General features: G+C 34.5%; 1 protein-coding gene across 1 annotated transcript; it reads left to right on the top strand.

The window, feature by feature from the left end:
• The first annotated feature begins 17,693 nt into the window (after window positions 1–17,693).
• On the top strand, window positions 17,694–18,950 carry LOC149140832 (uncharacterized). The gene is made up of 4 exons (XM_089451075.1): window positions 17,694–17,805; window positions 17,927–18,235; window positions 18,450–18,506; window positions 18,672–18,950. The coding sequence occupies exons 2-4, from the start codon at window positions 17,972–17,974 to the stop codon at window positions 18,948–18,950; spliced, it is 600 nt and encodes a 199-aa protein (XP_089307201.1). The 5' UTR covers window positions 17,694–17,805; window positions 17,927–17,971.
• Window positions 18,951–20,478: the final 1,528 nt, after the last annotated feature.

Below are 20,478 nucleotides of genomic sequence, written 5' to 3'. Positions count from 1 at the left end.
GGGATTGGCCATCTCCAACCACTATAACAAAGTTCCATAGCTTTCTTGGTCTTGCCATCTTCTACCGCAGGTTCGTGTTGGGGTTTTCTCATATCACTTGGCCCTTGAGTCAAGTCACCAAGGGAGGAGTGAAAGCAAAATTATTTTGGTCTGAATCTCAACAGAAGGCATTCATAGAGTTGAAAGACTGCCTCTGTACAACACCAGTGCTTTTGTTACCAGATTTACAACAACCATTTGAGGTCGAGATAGACGCCTTCGATTATGCTATTGGGGCAGTCCTTACTAAACATGGGTATCCAATGGCATATCATAGTGAAACACTTTCAAACAGAGTCCGGAAGTATCCCACTTATGATAAAGAGATGTATTCCATTGTGCACGCCTACCGACAATGGAAGCATTACATTTTGGTGAAGGAAATGGTCATCCACACAGACCACTGACCCTGCAATTCATACAGACCCAAGGGAAATTGCAGAATGATCCCCATTAGAAGTGGTCTACATACTTGCAACAGTTCCATTTGAATATCAAGTATAAGAAGGGTAGCACCAATAATGTTGTAGATTGCCTCAATCGACCACCGATCATGGTGTTAACCACCGTGCTCAACTCTTGTGGGCACGAGACTTATGATTGGCCACTTCTCTACAAAAGCGACCCAGAATCCAGCCACACATACCAGACAATCTTGGAGGGTTGGCATGTTCCAGATTTTCACCTCCAGGATGCCCTGTTATGCCACTTGGGTCAACTTTGTGTTCCTTCAAGGGAGCATGCCAAGATGATTTGGGAAGCACACTACAATCGGGCTGTTGGGCATTTCGGGGTCGAGAAAATGGTGACAGTACTGCAAAAGTATTTCTATTGGCCGAATCTTCGACACGATGTCAGCAAGTACATCAGATCATGTACTGCCTGTGCCATTGCCAAACCAACCATCAAGAAGCAAGGCCTCTATACCCCACTGCCTACCCCTTGTCGACCTTGGGAATCCATCTCTATGGATTACATGTCAAGCCTTCCTTCCACTAAGCATGAAAATGACTGTGTTTTTGTGGTCGTCGACAGGTTCTCGAAGATGGCCATTATGGCGGCCTGCAAGAAGAATATCACAGCAAAGGTCACTGCTAAACTTTTCTTTGAACGAGTGTGGGTGCACTTTGGGATCCCACAGTCTATCATCTCAGATTGGGACATTCAGTTCTTCAGTACATTTTGGTCCAGTCTCTCTGGTCAATGCTGGACACCAAACTCACTAAGTCCACAGCCTTCCATCCTCAAACTGATGGCCAGATAGAGGTTGTCAATAGGATGATTGTACACATTCTGTGCATGTACAACTCAAAGCATCCACGCACATGGGACGAGAGCCTCCCCTATGTTCAACACAGCTAAAACAGAGCTCTTCACAGCTCGAATGGCCATAGCCCTTTTGAGGTGGGCTTGGGACTCCAGCCACTATGCCCCATTGATGTGGCCATGCCACTTGCAGCTACTCACACGGATTTGCCTCACGTCCAGTCCAAAATAGACAAGGAAACCAGGTTCATTGAGCACATCCGACATATTCACCTGTAGGTCCATGACATTCTAGAGAGATCAAATGCCAAGTACAAGCAGCGACATGATCAACATCAGGTGCCACACAAGTTTAAGGTGGGCAACAAAGTCTAGTTGCATTTGCAAATGGAATGCCTTACTGGAGCCTATCGGAAACTGAGACCAATTTGCTATGGTCCTTACACCATTACTAAGGTTGTGGGAGACAATGCATTTAAGTTTAGCATTCCTCCATTCCTTGGCCTGCACCCAATGTTCAATGTGGACCGCCTTCGGCCATACTTTCCACCATTGCTAGACACATCCAACATTGCAGAATAGCTCACACCCACATAATTAAAACCAGATTGCATGGAACAAGATGCAACTGATCGGATCATGGACACATAGATCAAGAACACTCACCAACAGAATATCCAACCGTATAGAGTTGTCAAAGTAGGCCAATTCCTTCACCAGGGCATGTGGCTCACTAGGGACCAAGTTCAACAAAAGTTTCCTCATCTCATGGAGGAACTCAACGCAATCGAGACCATTGCTTCCTAAGCGGGGAGGAATGATCTAGGTGGATATTGGTGGCCACTTGCCAAGTCCACCTGGACCCCCACCATTGTTTCTCTCAGCATTTTCAGTTTCCTTAATTGTTGCGCAACTTACTATTTTCAGTAGTTTTTCGAGTCCTAAACTTCCAGAGCCATTTTGAGGTGCTAAACGACGTTTTTTGGGATATCTAGGGGCAACATGGGACCATGGACTGATGTTGCCCTTCCAAAGTGGTATTTCTTGAATAGATCTTTCTAACGAGCTATTGTACGCATCAAACAGAGATCGTATGCCAAAGTTACGACCCCAGGAAGTTGCTGTACCAATTTACCCAAACGGGGCCACAGTTTGGTGTTTCATCTTCTAGGGTTATGTTTTGGAATGTTAAGGGTTTTCCATTGTTTCTCAACAATAAATAGGCCTTCGAGCCTCATTGTAACACAGTTCAGACGCATGTAGCCACCACACATCTCTTCTCAGAGATAAGCTACCATCGCCCTAGCTTGTTTATTTCCATTACTGTTTGTAGGCATATTTCAGTATTTTACATTAATGAAATGAAGTATTATTTCTGCTCCATATATGTTTTTATGGTTATCTATGTAAGTTGTTGCATTCCTGTTTAAGTCTGGATTAGTATCTATACCTATGATCCTCACCACTGCACAATGTTTACTCAATGATCTTACCTATTTTCCTCATCCACATTTACAAATTAGATAAGAGAATGAATCATAGCATGTACTCTTTGATAACCCCTTACAATTATTTATGGATCATTGATGTGTTTCTACTATAACAAGCATCGCTAAGAGTCATGATCTTAATCCTCATATATTTAAGGGTTTCATGATAGATCTTTTATGCAACATGCAAAATTAACTAACTAACCTCCTCCAATACAATTACTATGGCATGCATGGAATATCAAATACTGAGTAAGTGATTATACACTTAGAAGCCCTATCCCATAACTGTTATGCATGAATTAATTTCATATGCCCAAACAATGGCCATGTTAAACCATAGGTATCATATAACATTAGAGGCATATCATGCTCCTTCATGATAATCAAGTTTATATTCACAGATATCTCAAATACTCATATATGATTTCCCATAAGCAAGTAAATGCAAATATTTTTACTTGTGCACAATGGTCATTATATAAACTCTAACATGAGTAAAAATAGCTCCATGGCCCAGGTAATACAACTACCTACTAAGCCTCTACTTTGAAGGCGGTAAAAGTCGCGTGCATTCATCTAAAATCTACTCATAAAGTTGTAAACTCATATAAGTCTACTTATGTATAACTACCACAAGAAAATCATTTAGTTATTCTCATGCTTACAGATGGAACCACATATACACATAAGAGCTAACAATTTAACAACATAAAAATGCCAGGAGTTACAATAAATCATTTTCCATGCAAGTATCAACCAACCAAAATGGAGGAGAACATCAGTAAATCTACTCATAGACAAATTGGAATTATAACAGAGACAGGAAGAAAATATCATATATGACATTCCATGCAAATGAATCCCACTAAACCATCACTTGGAGAGCGGAGCACTAACACCCAACCATTAATCACCTCTGATTCCCCCCAAGGCGAGGTCCTTGACATAGATCAATTGCCTCCAATTGATCTAAGGAATGGGTTTGAATACCTATTTCATGATATAGTTTCCTTTACCAGCATCCCACTTTTAGGTGGATTTTTCATCCAATTGCCTATGTCTTTCTTGCAAAATCTCACCTTTATCTCCCATGAGGCTTTTCCTCATAAAATATTTCCTTTATCTCAGACAAAGATTTTATGTTTTCCTCCCTTGATGGATATCTATCTCCAATCCATCTAAGGTTATCTAGAATCACATCTACAATCTTATCATGAAATATTCATGCCTATCCCATTCTCAATGGGATTTGGCAAGAATCTCATCTCTTGGTGTCTCGCTTTCCCAGGCGATTTATTTATTTATTTAATAATATATTCGTTTTCCGTATTAAATATAACACCTAGCTTTTCTCATCTTAGGTTACAATAGTCTAACAAAAGAGGGAGGGTGTTACATACTCCCCCCATTAAATTTTATATCATCCTCGATGTATTTATGCATCTTGTCCTCATTCACAGGGAGCTGGCTTTTGAATCCACAACTCTCATGGCCTTGCATTCTGATGCAAATCTTTTGAGGTATATCAGTTACATGGAGTTCTCCCAGCACATCTCCTTCCATAGCTACCTGTAACATTGTTTTCAACAATTTAAAAGAAATTTTTGATGTAGAATTTCAACTAAGCTTACCATGATCAATATCATAATTTTTTACTCAGTACTACTAAAGCAGATATGGCCTATATTTCCCATTATTCATTTTATTTTAAGAATGTATGTCCCCCCTTAGATTCTTCCCAACATTTGTGTTCTAGTAAAACACTTGATTCTTGAAGTTTCTCTGCATACAACAAATCATTTAGCATGTTTCCCACAACAATATTAATAAAAGGTCATAACACGTTAGCTCACGTATAACCAGCATAACCATATATTCTCATCATAATCATATGTATGCCAACTGCAAACAAACCATTTTTACTTATCCTTGAACGACTTCTCAATTTCCTTCTTCTGTGTAGCCTCCAGGTTGGTTTCCCTTCTAGACACCCACCCAGTGTCTTCATGCATAGCTGCACACAAGGCATATTACACACATAGCTATACATATCATATTTTAATCATGAAATACATGTATCCATACTGATACCATATGTACTACTTGTACATAGTACAATCTATACCACTGCATATCATACCCATCTTCATAGCATCACCTACATGACATACACTTTATCCACCTATTTCCAACCATGTTAGCATCATGCCAAACATTTCTTCATTTACTTCTGGTAAGTAAAACAAATTGTGCTTCATTTATAAGGAATTTCATGAACAAGTTCCATTTCTGCAACCAAAGAAATTTTTATGCAAATCATTACCTGATTTCATGTGGTTGTAACACAATAGTATCATAAAATTATTCTTGCATACTTTCATCCTAACCATACCTTTTGCTTAATGTTCTAAAGAAGATTATTAGCTCATAGATTTTTGAAGTTCAATAATCATCACATCAATACTCCATAATTAAATAATTCATCCCATGTGATTTACTACTACCCTTTTTATGCCCCAACATGTTCTTGACCATGCATAATTTAGTATAGATACAATCTCATTTCCCCTTCATGAGTAATTGAAATTTTTAATGTTTTCAATTCTACACCCTTTTAGTTTGTAGGTACTTAAGATATTAGGGTATTCACATGTTAATACCTACTCTTTAACATTAAGTCACTCTTAAAAAAGAGATAAATTATCCATTTTATGAATTTCTGTATGGTTTATTCAACATTTCATATGTTGTCCTATTCAACTGAGACACATTATCAATGAAATCCAATAAGAGAACCTCCCAAAATTGCTTGGTACAAAATATGCATTTCAATTGGTATGATATGAGTATATTTAAATAGATTGTTGGATACCATTTAATTGAACCAGTGGTCCATAAGATACAATTTTTTCTTCCTATTAATTACCATGGTTTTTATATTGTTGTACTCAGGGACACTTATAGGTCCCACTATGCATATCCAATGAAAGTTGCATATGTCATGGTATTTAATAACCCATTAACGTTAGGTTTACCTTTATCACACTTTCTTACAACTGAAGCACACATCACATTCCTATATGCATTGATCAAAGGATTAAATTGAAAGACAATTTGTACAATTATAAGTGCTATACTATGACATGTTTTCACAATGTCAACACTATTTCATGGGAACCTTTACCATGGTATAATACTTAGGGTGGAACTCACTTATTTAACCCCCAACCTCTGATGAGGTATATAATTTCCCTTTGGATTTTTACTTATGAACTAGTTATCTTACTATGGTTTACCATTTCCTTCTTTATATAATCATCCTTTAATGTATTAGGTGGGATTTGTATTTTTCCATGTCCATTCATAGCAATTATACCATTCATAATTTTTTTTTTTATAACATGATGACCATAGTTTAATCATTAACCGGAATCATTTACCACATATTCTCTAATATACATTGTAGATTTCCTTTCTGGTTTTATCATAGTCTATTTTTATGAGAATTTTGATTCCTTCATTTATGAAGGCAAAACATGTGAGTGTGCCACTCAAGTAATCATATCTTCCTCCTAGTTGCATTACTTGTTATCATTATTAAACTTTGTATTAATATGATGACCAGGCTTTCCCATGGTTATCTATTATTTATCTACCCTGCTATAAGCATCACTTTTCAAGGCTTCATTTTTGACAACTTATATAATAATAGATAATAAAAAAATTAAACTCCTCATCTATGAGGAGACACAATAAGATAACTTATTAATATTGATAAATATATGAGTTGTTTATTTATTTTTCACGTTCCTCTACTTCCACCACATGGCAATGCACACACCCATCTCATGAAATACAAGTCTTGGCTAAATAATTCATAACAATTTGTGTAGGGAAGGGTCATTAGCACAAGTCCCAATTCTTAACATAAGAATGTTTAGCAATAAAAATTCAAGCATGGTAAGAGAATGATTCATCATAACCATATCAAATTGGACTGTAATTGAAATTGACCCTTTACATGAGGTTGGTCCAATTCCCACCAAACAAGCTACAGATGCGGTAATTATTTCATTCCTCAAAAATAACATCTTGTCTCACTTTGGTTGCCCGAATAAGTTAATCACTGATAACGAAGTAGCTTTCAAATAAAAAAGGATGGTAGAGTTTTTTCATAAATATCACATCATTTTGGGTCACTCAACTACCTAGCATCCACAAGGCAATGGATTGGCGAAGTCCTCTAACAAATCTTTGGTCAACATCATTAAGAAGCTTCTGGAAATCAACAAGAAGAGCTGACATAAGAAGTTGGTCAATGCACTTTGGGCAGATCGGGTCAGTCAGAAGAAATCCATTGGTATGTCCCCCTTTGAGCTTGTGTATGAAGTTGATGCCTTGTTTCCTACCTCTCTTGTAGCCTCGGTAGTCAAACTTCTTCAGGAAGCTGGCAGTTAAGATGATTCTATGCAGAAAAGATTGAATCAAATGATCCATTTGTAGCAGACCAGAGAAGAAGTTTTCTAAGACACATCGAATTTGCAGGAGAAAATTGAGAAAATTTATGACAGAAAAGCAAAGGTGGACAAATTTTAGCTGAATGATGTAGTACTAAAGTGGGATACAAGGAATGAGGAAAAGGGTAAGCACGGTAAATTCGAGAATCTCTGGAAAGGTCCCTTCAAGATTGCAACATATTGGGGTGAAAATGCCTTTCTTCTGAAGGAAATGAATGGGGAAGATTGTCCAAGAGGGCCGATCAATGGTCGGCTGCTCAAGTAGTACCACTTCTGAGTTGTTTCTATTGTTTCCATTGTCACTGTAAATACCATGTTATTTCAGTTTTGGTTTGAGTTTGTCTAGTCAGTCCTTGAGTCATTTTAAGTCCAAATTTGAGTCAGTCCGAGTCAAGTTTCAGTCAATAAATGAGTCAAGAGTTGCGTGTCATTTGTCGAAATGATGAATCCATAGCCCAATGGACAAAGGCACTGTCTGTTCTCCCAAAGATCTGCTGTTCTTGGCACCTCCAAGGAGCTACCATCCCCCATTGGAGCCAATGTTAGAGTCGGTCTTGTCAGTCCTCTGTCAGAGATCAAAACTCTTTCTGCATTTCATTTTTAGGTGTCTCGGTCCATTCACTCAGCTTCATTCCACTAGGGGCATGCCATAACCTGATGGAAGGGCCTTACCATTCATTCCCCTCATGTCTTGTACCTGCTGGCTCAGGTCTTTGCATCAATGTGTATTAAAGTCCATGACAGTCAATGTTTGATCTTTTAGTGGACGAGAGTCATTTCGGTCATTAAGTCTAGGGATTAGTCATTAGGTCTTCAAACAATTTCCAATAAATCCAGCAAGGCCAGAGGGAGGCTCTTATGAATTTGTGATTCAAAGACTTTCATCGTCATGTTGATAGAATACGACTATTCTTCAAAACTCTGTTTTGAAGAAAAGTCAACAATTTGTCATTTGTAAAAGATTTCAAAAGTTTCTCAGTGGATTTCTCCAAGCACAGCGCTGGTCTCCTTAGCCAAATTCCTTGTCGGCTACCCCTACAAAAAATCGCCAAAAAATTTCATCATTTTAGTCAAAGAAATCAAGAGGAAGTGTGAAAAGCAGAGTTGTATTAATTGTGAAAAAATGTCAGAGTGAAAACATTACAAAATGGGTTTTAGAGGAAGAAAAAGTCAAATCCAACTCTTGCAACATATTTCTCCAAGTTATATAAATCATTTGTGTCAAGTTACATTCAAGAAATCGTATTGCAAAGTTGAATTTGGATGTTGGAGAGCAAACTGTCGTTTGGAAAGGTCGTGACTGTGTTAAGAATTGGAGCGCGGCGCACAGGTGGGAGTAGCGCGGCACACTGGGGATATCCGCCCAGTGTTAATTTGAACGGGCGTGACGCACACAGAGAGCGTGGCACACTGGGTTCTTGGCACGACGCATATACATAGAAGCCCGATTTTGCTCAGAATTTGCAACCAATCGCCTTCAATCCCTTGAATTTTCCAGGTGGGGTCAATCTCTCAGTGTTTCATCCATTTTTATGTTAGTATGATGATAGTAAATGGTGGCTTATGGTTGCACAAAAAACTCTTAAACCCTACCACTTAAAATCATCAAAGCAAATGTTGTTAGGGTTACAAAGTCATTGTGTTGGTGCCAAGGTTCTTCCCCATTCCATTTTTCGTTCTTGCCCTCATTCCCTTCTTCCCTATTCCACTTTTTCCATTTCTCCCTATCCTAAAATGCTACTAAAATCCTATTCCCTATCCCCTCCGCACATTTGTCAAAGGTAAAACCCCAAACCCTACCCCATATAAATTTTCCTAACACCCCAAACCCTACCCTATATAAAATCTCCTAAACTCCCTACTCCCTAAATAAAATTCCTCCTCATAGTCCCTAATCCCTTCATATTATTCCCTTCCTAACAGTCCCTTATTACATTTTCCCTTGGTGGCAGATTTCAACACATCAAAAAGAGCATTTCAAGCACAGTTCATAGATAGCAGTCATCTTGTCTTCAGGGTATTTTGTATAGCAGTCATGGCATCTGAGCATTCATCAGACTATGAGGTGGAAACCCAAAGTGACTCTCCCTTGGAAGAACAGGCACCCTGGAGGCCTCATAAAAGTGGAAAACATGTGAGAGAGGAACCGGCCACCCTTACAGAATTGCAAGCCTCTCCTCTTGCTATGTCATGTTTTCAGCATCAGTCATGTTGTGAGTTTTCTCAAAAGGTAGCTAGTGTCCAATTTCATCATGAGTTGGCTCGTCTTTTTGTGCTGCACTTGCATGGAGTTCAAGCCATCTTGGCTGGTGTCACCTTCACACTTACACCAAAATCTATCTCATTAGCGACCAGTATACCAAACATTGGCGAACCATGGCACAAGAAACAAAAGATTGACCGGCAACATTATGAGCCATACATCAAAACTAGTTTCTTAAGGAATCTCAAGAGAGTGTTCCCGTTCCGATATCTAAAGGATGAATATGCTCCACTAATGAGATTGATCATGAAATATTTCAGCTGTGAGGGACGGTTCTCTCATCTTTATGCTTACCACATCAGGTTGCTCATGCATTTCAGCAAGGTACGAATGATGAACATTGCGTATTTCATTTGCCAAAACATAGAGAGGATGACCACCTTTATACAGCGCAAAACACCTCAGCAGCAACTTAACAGTGTCTATCATTTTGCTCTTATCAAGATTTTGGTGGTTCATCAGCTTGGATTGCAGGGCATCACTTGGGATGATTTCATTTCACGGATTTCTTTAGAGCTTCATGAGGAGTATCAGAGGTTAAGCATGAGGGTGAACCTTCTCATCGGTATGAGCGCCACGAGATTGCTAGTGTGCTGGTTTTCATCACATATCAGAAGGGCACCAAACGTTTGTTTGCAGCGGCAAAGCGAGTGTTATCTCCACCTGGGGTGGAAGCTGCCTCACTTCCTCCATCAGCATCACAGGAACAGGACAAAGGCAAGGAGCCAATTTAGGATGAGGGGCCTTCAGGTGAGCCATCAGGTGAATGAGAGACCGAATTTGTTCTCCTTCATGATGATGATACAGATACGGATCCGCCAAGTGCACAACTTAAGGAGATCATCCAGGAGCAGCAAGCAGAGATTCAAGCCTTGTCCCTTGATTTCGAAAGAGCCAAATGGAACATGAAATATCTGGAGCAGAGGAACAAATAGCTTGAGGATCAGCAAGCGATCATGGAGCTACAAAACATTCACGAGAATTTCCAAGCCGCGCAAAGGAGAAGAGTTGAGCTCATGTCATTGGAGCAAGAGATTAATGAGGATCGGGAGGCCAATCTCGAGAGAGTTAACATGCACTTAGAGAGGCTACTGGACAAGGCCGACAAGGACCATGCATTGTTGAGACACATGGCTTTCCACTACATGGCGCGAAACAAAGTGTGCAACGCCTGAATCAGGAATTTGAAGGCGAAATTGAGGAAGGCAATCAAGAAGCAAAAGAGGCAAAGGGAGCTCGATCGACTTTAGATATTGGCCAAGGCCTCTTTAGCCCAGTGTAACACTTGATAAGGAAGGTCCAGCCTAAATTTCAGGAAATTTCGGTCATTTTTGGTGTTTTTGGAAATTTTTGTGCAAAAAACAGGGTTTTTCTCCTGTGCGCCGCGCCACCTGGCGTGCGCTTACACTAGGGAGCTCCAAATGAAAAAAGGTTTGAATTTCTGGATTTTCCATGGAAATCATGATTGGTGGTACATGGCCAAGAAGTTTGGGCCAATTTTGAGTCCTCAGGAGGTCAAAAGCACCCTAAAAATGACCTCTCTGCCCCTATTTTGACACATAGGAAGAAGTCTTGGGAGATTGCAGTTTTGAAGGGGAAAATGGGCACCAAATTCATAAATTCCACTTCAGTTGGAAAGTATACAGATAGGGATTTCCAACAAGCACACTTTGGCTTACTTTGGACTTCAGAAGGTGCCTCAAAACCAGCTCCAAAGAAGCATGACGCATACAGTTTTTGGCGCGGCGCACAGAGACCCAAAGGCCAAAATCTTTCCCGCTTCGCGAAATTTCGATTCGCAATTTTGTCCAAGTGGGCCGGCTCATTTAAAATAAATTTTTCCCGGCACCAAAGGCAAAGTTTAAAAAGCATTTTTGGCTTCTATCCAAGTGGCCAAATGAAGGCAAACAACCACCACAAAATCTATGCTCATATATTTCTCTTTTTCTAATTGGTCTTCATAGAAAATTAAATGTAACTGCTGATGGTTGGCTCTTCATTGCTTGGGTTGATCGACCTTCTCATGGAAAAGCTCATTTATTGTATTGAGAGTCATTTTGTAAAGGGTTGGAATTTCTAGGAAACTATGGGAGAGAAACTCAGTCACTCACTGTACATTTTGACAGAGAATTAATGAAAGATTGTAGCTCTGGTTCATGAGATTCCTGTGGCGTGAGTTTAGCAAATGTATCTTCTTTATGTTTCGTATTTATTTCGTTATGTTTCATATTTTCATTCATATTCATTTCCAGTGAAATCTTTCTAAGTAAAAAGGTAGAATTCAATGTGTTGCTCTGCCTTGGGATAGTTTTCATGTTCTGTGTTTTCTTTTGTTGAAAAGGATTCATGTATTTATGCCATTTTCACACTCTTAAACAATCTCTCCACTTCATGTTATTTCGAATCTAATTGCTAGACTTTCCGCTTGTCTTTCCTCAGAAAATAATTTGCGTCTTTGATTTAAATTCTCTGCTCATGTTGTTCCTTGGTCCCACACATCCAGAAAACTCAGTCATTTGTCAAAATACCTCTATCACATCCATTTACCTAGCATAAAATAAGTATTCATTTTTGAGTCATCTCAGACCCTATTGCTTATTTTCCTGAGTGTGACCCGAAGAGAGCCCTCTCCTGTTCTAGTAGGGCTAGCTACCAGACCGAGCATGGTTTGTGGTTACCCTGAATGTTGCCTTCCTTCAGCCTAAGGCCAATTTAGGTGCTAACAGAAGGCGCATACAAGAATCATGAAGGAAGTGAAAACTTTGAATTTAGGTTCTCACAATTAGATAAAGAGATAATGAAATAGATGGTATTTTGTTAAAAATTATGGATTGATCAAGTCTTCAAGAAAAAATTAAAATCAAATTGATGGATGAAATGAAAAAAAAAAAATTAAGACAAAAAAAAAAACTAATATCCATGGCTACCACAGAGAGGCTCCTCCTCAAGAGGATGCCTAAAAGAGATATTGGGACCTAAGGAAATCATGAAAATAGGGAGAAATTTTGGGTTGGAAATGAAACACCTATGAGGATTATTTTATAACAATTGGAGAGAAAAAATATTGAGTTGTAGAACCATAATCATGATTTTTTACTTAAATATCATCATCATTTGGGATTCAGGTCAGCACCAAGGAACTACTACATTTCGAATATCGAAGTGACGAAATTTTACAACAATTATCCTATAACATATATATTTTATATGGAGCAATGCTTTGGTCTACACCAAATGGTAACATTATAAAATGTAAATATTGCAACAATGTTTTTAGATTAGCATCAACATCTAATGTTTCAATTGATTTATAAAAGGAAAAATTATTATGTTATATCTTGCTCCAATTTTATAGAGGAACTGATAGCATATTATGGGAACATTAAGTGAAATTAATTATTTAGATCAGATTAGACAATTAAAAAAGTCGAGTCTCAACATAAATAACATTTAAGAGAATTATTTGTTAGACCTATTTATGGGAACTCTAAAAGAAATCATCCAACATGAAGTGTGTCTCTTTCAACCAAACATTCTAGAGAATGATTTCAATCTATCAAGGAAAACTGAGTTAAAATATTAGTCACTAATAACTACGAAGAGAATCATGCTCTTTCTCCTAAATTTACAAGGTCGATGCCTAGGAAAATTAATGAAATAAGAGAAAAGGAACTATGTTTCAAGTAAGACAACAAGTATAGTAAGGGAACATTACAAGATTTGAAGGTAGAAGGGACTACTTCAATAATATCTTATCATGCATTACCTAGCATGAATACTCAAAAAACCATCAAAATGGAAGGGTGTATCATAAAGAAAAAGGTAATGATATTGATTGATTCAGGTAGTACCCATAACTTCATCAATTACAAATTGGAAAATTTTTACTATTTGTGATTATAGCCCCAGAATTAATGGAAATGATTCTTAATGGAAATTTTTAGATTATTAGTACTAGCACAACCACATTTACTAATGTGGTTCATATAGACTGATAGGCTATTAAAAATTAACTATTTGTAATGATTAATAATAATATAAAATAATATATATATTATATATATTATTATATATTTATATATATATAATTATACTAATATAATACTAATATATTATTATTATTAAAAGTTTAAGAAATTACTAAATATTATATTATATATTAATACCCAATATTATATATTTACTAATCCAATATTTTTATATTTATTAATATTATATTATATATTAAACTTAATATTATATATTTACTAATATAATGGTGTATATATTTTATATATTTATTGAGATTATATTAATAATATTAACTATATATAAATTATACATTAAACTAAAATATATTATGCTATTATTGAGAGAATATAATAGATAAACAGATAGATAGATAGATAATTGTAATATAATAATATATTATAGAATTTAAACTTTAAAATTTAAACACACATATATATTAAACTTTAGGGTTTATTAATCCTTTGGGTTTTAAATATTGATCCCAAGATATTAATAACTTGTAGAAATTAATATTTTAAAATCCAAGAGATTATTAATGTTATAAACAAAAGTGAATAATAAACCCAAAAGTTTAATATATAAACCAAATGAATTAGTAAACGCAAGGGATAAATATTGTAAACCTAAATGATCAACTAATCCAAGGAATCAATATTAAAAATACATGAGATTAATAGACCCTAACAAATATTTTAAACCTAAGGGATTAATAAACTCATAATAATATTATAAACCTAACGAATTAGTAAACCTAAGTGATAAATATTACAAATAAAAAAGATCAATAAACCCAAGGGATAAATATTTAAAACTCACGAAATTAATAAATCCTAGGAATCAATATTTTTAACTTAAGGGATTAACAAACCCAAACAATTATTAATATTATAAATCCAAGAGAATAAATTAGAAACCCAAGGAATTATTAATATTATTAATGCAAGGGACTAATAAATCCAAGGAATTACTAAACTCAAGGGATAAATACCATAAATATTACCAATCAACAAACCTTAACTATTAATATTAAAAAGTTTAATATATAATATAATATTAAAATATATATAAATATTAGATTTAGCAATTCCTTAAATTTTTAAAGATAATAATATTTTAAGTTTATTAAACTCTTAAATTTGTATATTAATATTTAATATAATAATATTAAAATTCTTAAGTAATATTTATGTTAGTAATGTACATATAATTTCAGTTTAGTATACCATATATATTTAATATTTTAATATACAATAATATTCTTATAATAATAAGATATTACTATTATTATATTACTGTAATATAATTATTGTTTTTATTAAGTATATATTATTGTATTTTAGCGTATATCTATATTATATTTATATATATATATATATATATATATATATATAAAGCAATGGTGAAAGGTAAATAAATATTATTAATAATAATAACCATATATTATTACTATTAGATTATGTTAATTATGATATAGTTTGAAATGTAATTGTTAATATAGTATTATATAAATAGTATCTATATATATATAGATGTGTGGTTGTTATTATTTATATCATTATTAACAATTATAAATAGTTAATTTTTAATAGCTACTTTTACATTATACACTTAATAATTATTGATCGTTGTCTATATGAACCAGATTTACTAATGTGGTTGTAAGTGTGCTTGAAAGACACCTATGGGGGTACATCAATCACATTAATAAACGTGGTTGTGATGGTACTAATAATCTAAGAGAATTTCAAGACATGAGGAATTCCATTGGCAAAGAAAGATATAATTATTTTTCACTCACTCTTCATACAACTTTATTGTTACTATCTTTATCATGAATAATGCAATTGTGATTTTCAATAATAATTAAATATTATTTTTCAATTACTTGCTTGACATTAAATGATTGTGTGGTTTACACTAGAGATAAAACAACATTATGAATATGCTTCTTCTCACATTCTTGGCCATGAATGATATAATTTATCTATTCATCATAGATGCCATTATCTTGATTATTGATGGAAACCAAATTATTATAAAAAATAAACTTTTTTTTTCTATGTTTTTATATTTATTCATATGATACCTTAATCTATTGTAAATACTATTATCTTGAGTTCTTGCCTGTTGTAAATACTAGTATGTTGTAAATACTAGTATCTTGAGTTCTTGCCTATTGTAAATACTAATATCTTCAGTTCTTGCCTCGCTTCGCCTGAATAATATCAAAGATTTTTCTTAATATAAGTATTGTAAATTGCAATCACATACAAACCATATTATAATCACAGATAGATAAAAATTTGGCTGATTTTTATCTCACTTTGTTTTGAATAATATGAACCCTTTACCTATTGTAAATGTTATATTTTAAATATATACGTAATATATAGATAAATGTTATATTTTAAATGTATATGTTATATTTTAAATATATACTTAATATATAGATAAATGTTATATTTTAAATGTATATGTAAACACCATATATTGTATTTTAATTTTCTGAAATGTATATTTAATTCACTAAAACCTAATTGTTAACCTTCTTTTATAAAATCAATTTTAAATGAAGTTTTTTACCTCCAAAATTTATAATTTATAATATATATTTTTGTACACTAATAACATATATCTCGTCGTGTATATGATTTATCAAAATGTATTATTTCCATCATAAATTCATAATTGTTGTTGATACACTCATCCTCAGCAACTTTTAAGTGGTGCTCCAGCATTGATGTTTATTTGATGAAGATTGCGCATGGCACCATGTATTCTTCTGTATCCCCAATGTTAGGAAAACCATATTTATTTTACTTAAATTCACAACTATTGTAAAGTCGATATTCCTGCTCCTCGTAGCGACGACTCCAGGTTGCTTTGACCTATTGACTTTTAAGATCAGTGCAACTCTTACGACTATATAGTATATTCTTACCCATTTTTCATACCGGTCTTAATATAAGTTGGAAGTTTGTTTATATTACCTTTAATAACTTCTAGTAAAAAAAAAACATTAAAAAAAAAACAGATTTAATTAAATCAATTAAAAACCAATATTACCCACCATTATTGTATTCTCTTTCTTCATTTCAAGAAACACATTTATATAACCACGATCTTGAGCGACAGCAGAAAGAACCACTAAAGACTCTAAAATAAGGACCATGCATGTCGGTCATGTTTTGTAACAGGTTAAAAACGTGAAATCATTCTCTTCTATGTTGGTGTTTTTATATCACACACGAACGCATATCCAAGCATTCTCTTCTCAGTTGGGTGTTTTTATATCAGACATGAACGCATATCATCAAGCATCAGCACATATTTTAATGATGTGAAAGAAATAATACACATAATCGCCTTATTCATAGATATTTGTAGGTCTACGAAATACAAATTTCACAACCCTGAGATTCTAATGAGACCTATTGTAGATTGAGTGTTTCACTAACCTCTAACGATCCTTTGATTTCTATGTTTATGAACTTATATTAAGTAGCAGGGGCTATATCTCTTATACTCAAATCTCGAGCTATAAGGAGAGGGTAAGGGTTTTTGGAAAACATTTATTCCGTGCCTTTAATGATTAAATAAAAATAATATATAAATATCTCATTTTTCTAATTTAGAGTAACCAATTAAACTATTTGTTTACATTATTATTGTTATTCTACTTACTCTCCTGAAAGTTCCGCTGTTTGGCTGAAGGTATGAATAACCACGCCTAATTTCTCATATATAGATATACATATTCGAGGTAGGTAAGTCATGCATTAGTTCATTTGTCAAGAAAAATAATACGCTTAAAGAAGTAAAGATATGCGTGGCATCCTTGGAATGATGTGGAAAGGCAGGGTGGAAATGATTTGAAGCAATTTGCAAGGTGTTTTGAAGTGGTCGATAGGGATTTGGACGATAAAAGTGTTAATGTAGGGCCAACTTATGTTGCCACTTGTGTGAACTGGGAATATAAATTAACGAAAGTCTATGTGGGCCTCATTACATTGATATGACACCACTCAACTTGGCAACTTGTTCGAAACCAGTCGGTTACATCTATATCAGACAGCGGAGGAAACTCATCAATTGTCTCTGGATATAGGAGAAGAAAAAGAGAGGCTGGGGTTCAATGTACGGTATACTGGGGTGCTTGAAAGCTCCTCTCAAGGCGTTCTTACAGGTTACAGCGGCAGAGGCCTCAATAGAAAAGGTAACTTTCCCATTCCAGTGTAGGAAAGGCAATTATCGAGGTTTTAAATTAATAGATTTGCGTATTTATGTTAGTGTATATATGCAAGCAAGCTGAATTATCGACTGAATATATCTACAAGTTTGAAGCTATTAAATCTTGAAGCTATAAGGAAGCATTTGGAGGAATGATGGACGACTTTCGTGGTGATCCATCCGAATGGCTTTGCGTCGATATATTTGCTCTAGTGTTGTCACTGCTGGATGTTTCGAGCTTGGCTAGGAGTGTATCAGTCTCCACCAAGTGGAAATCTGTGGCCGAATCCGACTTTTTGTGGGCAAAACATTGCCGAGAGCTTTGGAAAGACAAATTTACAGTGAGAACAGCTTTTGTGCATCAGATTGAACCAAGAATTACAGCCTATTGCCTCTCTATTGAAGAAGGACGCCGGGTAAATTGTTTTACATTACCAACAATTTTTATTTCAAGAACTAGATCGCATTCATTAAAAGCCCAAATTTACAATGGAGCAGACGGTAATTGAGAACCCTAATTTGAAAACGGCAGCGGACAATTAGATGAAACCCTAGGGATTAGTAAGTAATCTGCAGAGTTAAAATATTATCTTCGATTCATATGGATATATCGTGTGAATGTAATCGCAGATACGAATCACGGCCGACGATCTGTGCTCATACACCTGGAATTTCTGGTACAAAAGGGTACGCCTATACGAAAGGGATATTATAAACATTGTGTACCTCCAATTAGGTTTTTTCTTAACTCAATTTTTGTACCAAAACCATTCATAGGAATGAATTTTTATTCCTGCTGCATGTGTAAGGAAACCGGCAAATGACATACTGACCGAAATGAATTTATTGCAGGAAGCAGGGAATTACTGGGTGAACTGTGATCCATATTGGCGCGGGCTCATCCTATGCGGCGATACTTCCACCGGATGGCTACGTCTCTGCAGATCCAGACGACCCACTGTGGGGAGGTCACGAATGCCGCTGGAATTTTACAAAAGTGCACGAAGGGAGGTCTGTAAAGGTTTGTGTACGAATAAACCAGTGGCCTCCGTTGAGAGTCTCACGTACGTCGTGCTGGGGATGGAGACTGCAGAACTTCATGGTTGTCTACCAGACATCGCATCCCCATGAAAGTTCTCAAGCAGGTGCGGCAAGCTTATCTTTTCCGATTTTATAGACGACTTCATGGAATCTTTTACATAGAAGGTTTGTGATAGCAACTTAGTGCCCGGTAGGTTTGTGGTAGCTTTCTTAATTTATTTAATAATCTATTATATGGATAATTTAAGGTTTTCAGGTTTTTTTATTACAGAGAAAGATAGGTGATAAGTGTGATTTAGTGTTACAGAGAAATAATATGTGTTAATTAGTGTTGGTTTGATATTGAGTAATTTTGATAATAATACTATGATTTTACTTGTTGCAGTGAGGTTTGGGTTATAGATTGTTTTCTTTGTGGATTTTTCAATTAAAAGTTATATGGAATTTTATTAATGCAGAAAATAAAATTATTATTTTAATTTTAATTTATTTGGAGTTTTATTATGTAGAAAATTAAATTGTTGGATATTTAGGATTTGTATATATTATTAGAAATTAGAATGAGTGGGTTTGGAATTATCATACATTTATTTTAATTTTGGATTTATGAATATAGATAAATACAATATTTGATTAAAAAATTATACATGGACAAATTTAAATATTATTAACATATTTTGTAAACCAAAATTAAAATTTATTTATCCAATTATTATTAATATTATTTATATTTATATAGATTTAACATTATATATAAAAATGTTCTTATTTAAAATCTATTACATATATTTAAATATATAAACTTGCTACTTTTATTTAAAATGTTTTTTTTTTTTTTAATGGAATATTTTATTTTGATATAATCTCTTTTTATCACTTTGATTTATTCAATTAAATAAATTAGGATATTTTTTAAATAGAAAACTTAATACAGTTTACTTAAATTAATAATAATTATAATAGTATATATAATTTAACATAGGAAAAGAATTGGGTTTGGAATTATAGATAGTAGATTATATTGGCGATGATTTTGATATAATTAAAAAGAACGAAGAAAGCAAGCCTTTAGCATAGGTGACAGACCATGATGATGAGGAAAAAAAATGTTAAACCATTCAGTGATGTTGATTAGAAATCGCCATTGATATTATAAGGTTGACAAATAATTCCTGATTGGATTTATAATATTAAGAGATAATTGTCATTGTCTTTTGTAACATGGATTTCAAGTGCAAGCGGATGAAACGACTACACATGAAAGCATCCATTCATCATTGAATGTTAAGGGAATTAGACTTTTATTTAGTGAACAACAATGGTTTTTATGATCCCGAAAATGTAATTATAGTAAAGAGAAATCTAAATATGTTGTGAGGTTTAAGCACGTTTACTGCGAAGGAAGTGTTGCAGGTAAGGGATGATTATTATGAAAACATTATTGAAAGGTATATAAATTTATAATCCAATTTTATATAAATTATTGTAAATTTAATTTTACATTATAATTAATCGTCTTGATTTGTATTTGGAATTATAAAAACATTAAATGACGGTATATGATTAGATTGCATTTTGTATTTGAACTCTTGAAATCAAATGTAGGTATATTATATGA

The sequence above is a fragment of the Pinus tabuliformis genome, chromosome X (assembly GCF_031772625.1).
Source record: "Pinus tabuliformis cultivar Carrire ecotype Pingquan chromosome X, CPIR1, whole genome shotgun sequence".
Classification (NCBI taxonomy): domain Eukaryota; kingdom Viridiplantae; phylum Streptophyta; class Pinopsida; order Pinales; family Pinaceae; genus Pinus; species Pinus tabuliformis.
The sequence above is the reverse complement of the archived record's forward strand: the minus strand, read 5'-3'. Positions and strand labels throughout refer to the sequence as shown.

What these genes read in the sequence shown, in the direction of transcription:
- LOC149140832 (XM_089451075.1), top strand. Translation starts at nt 17,972, where the DNA reads ATGATGGACGACTTTCGTGGTGATCCATCCGAATGGCTTTGCGTCGAT. An exon ending in CTATTGAAGAAGGACGCCGG is followed by an intron (nt 18,236 to 18,449) that starts GTAAATTGTTTT and finishes ATGTAATCGCAG; the next exon opens with ATACGAATCACGGCCGACGA. An exon ending in GGAATTTCTGGTACAAAAGG is followed by an intron (nt 18,507 to 18,671) that starts GTACGCCTATAC and finishes AATTTATTGCAG; the next exon opens with GAAGCAGGGAATTACTGGGT.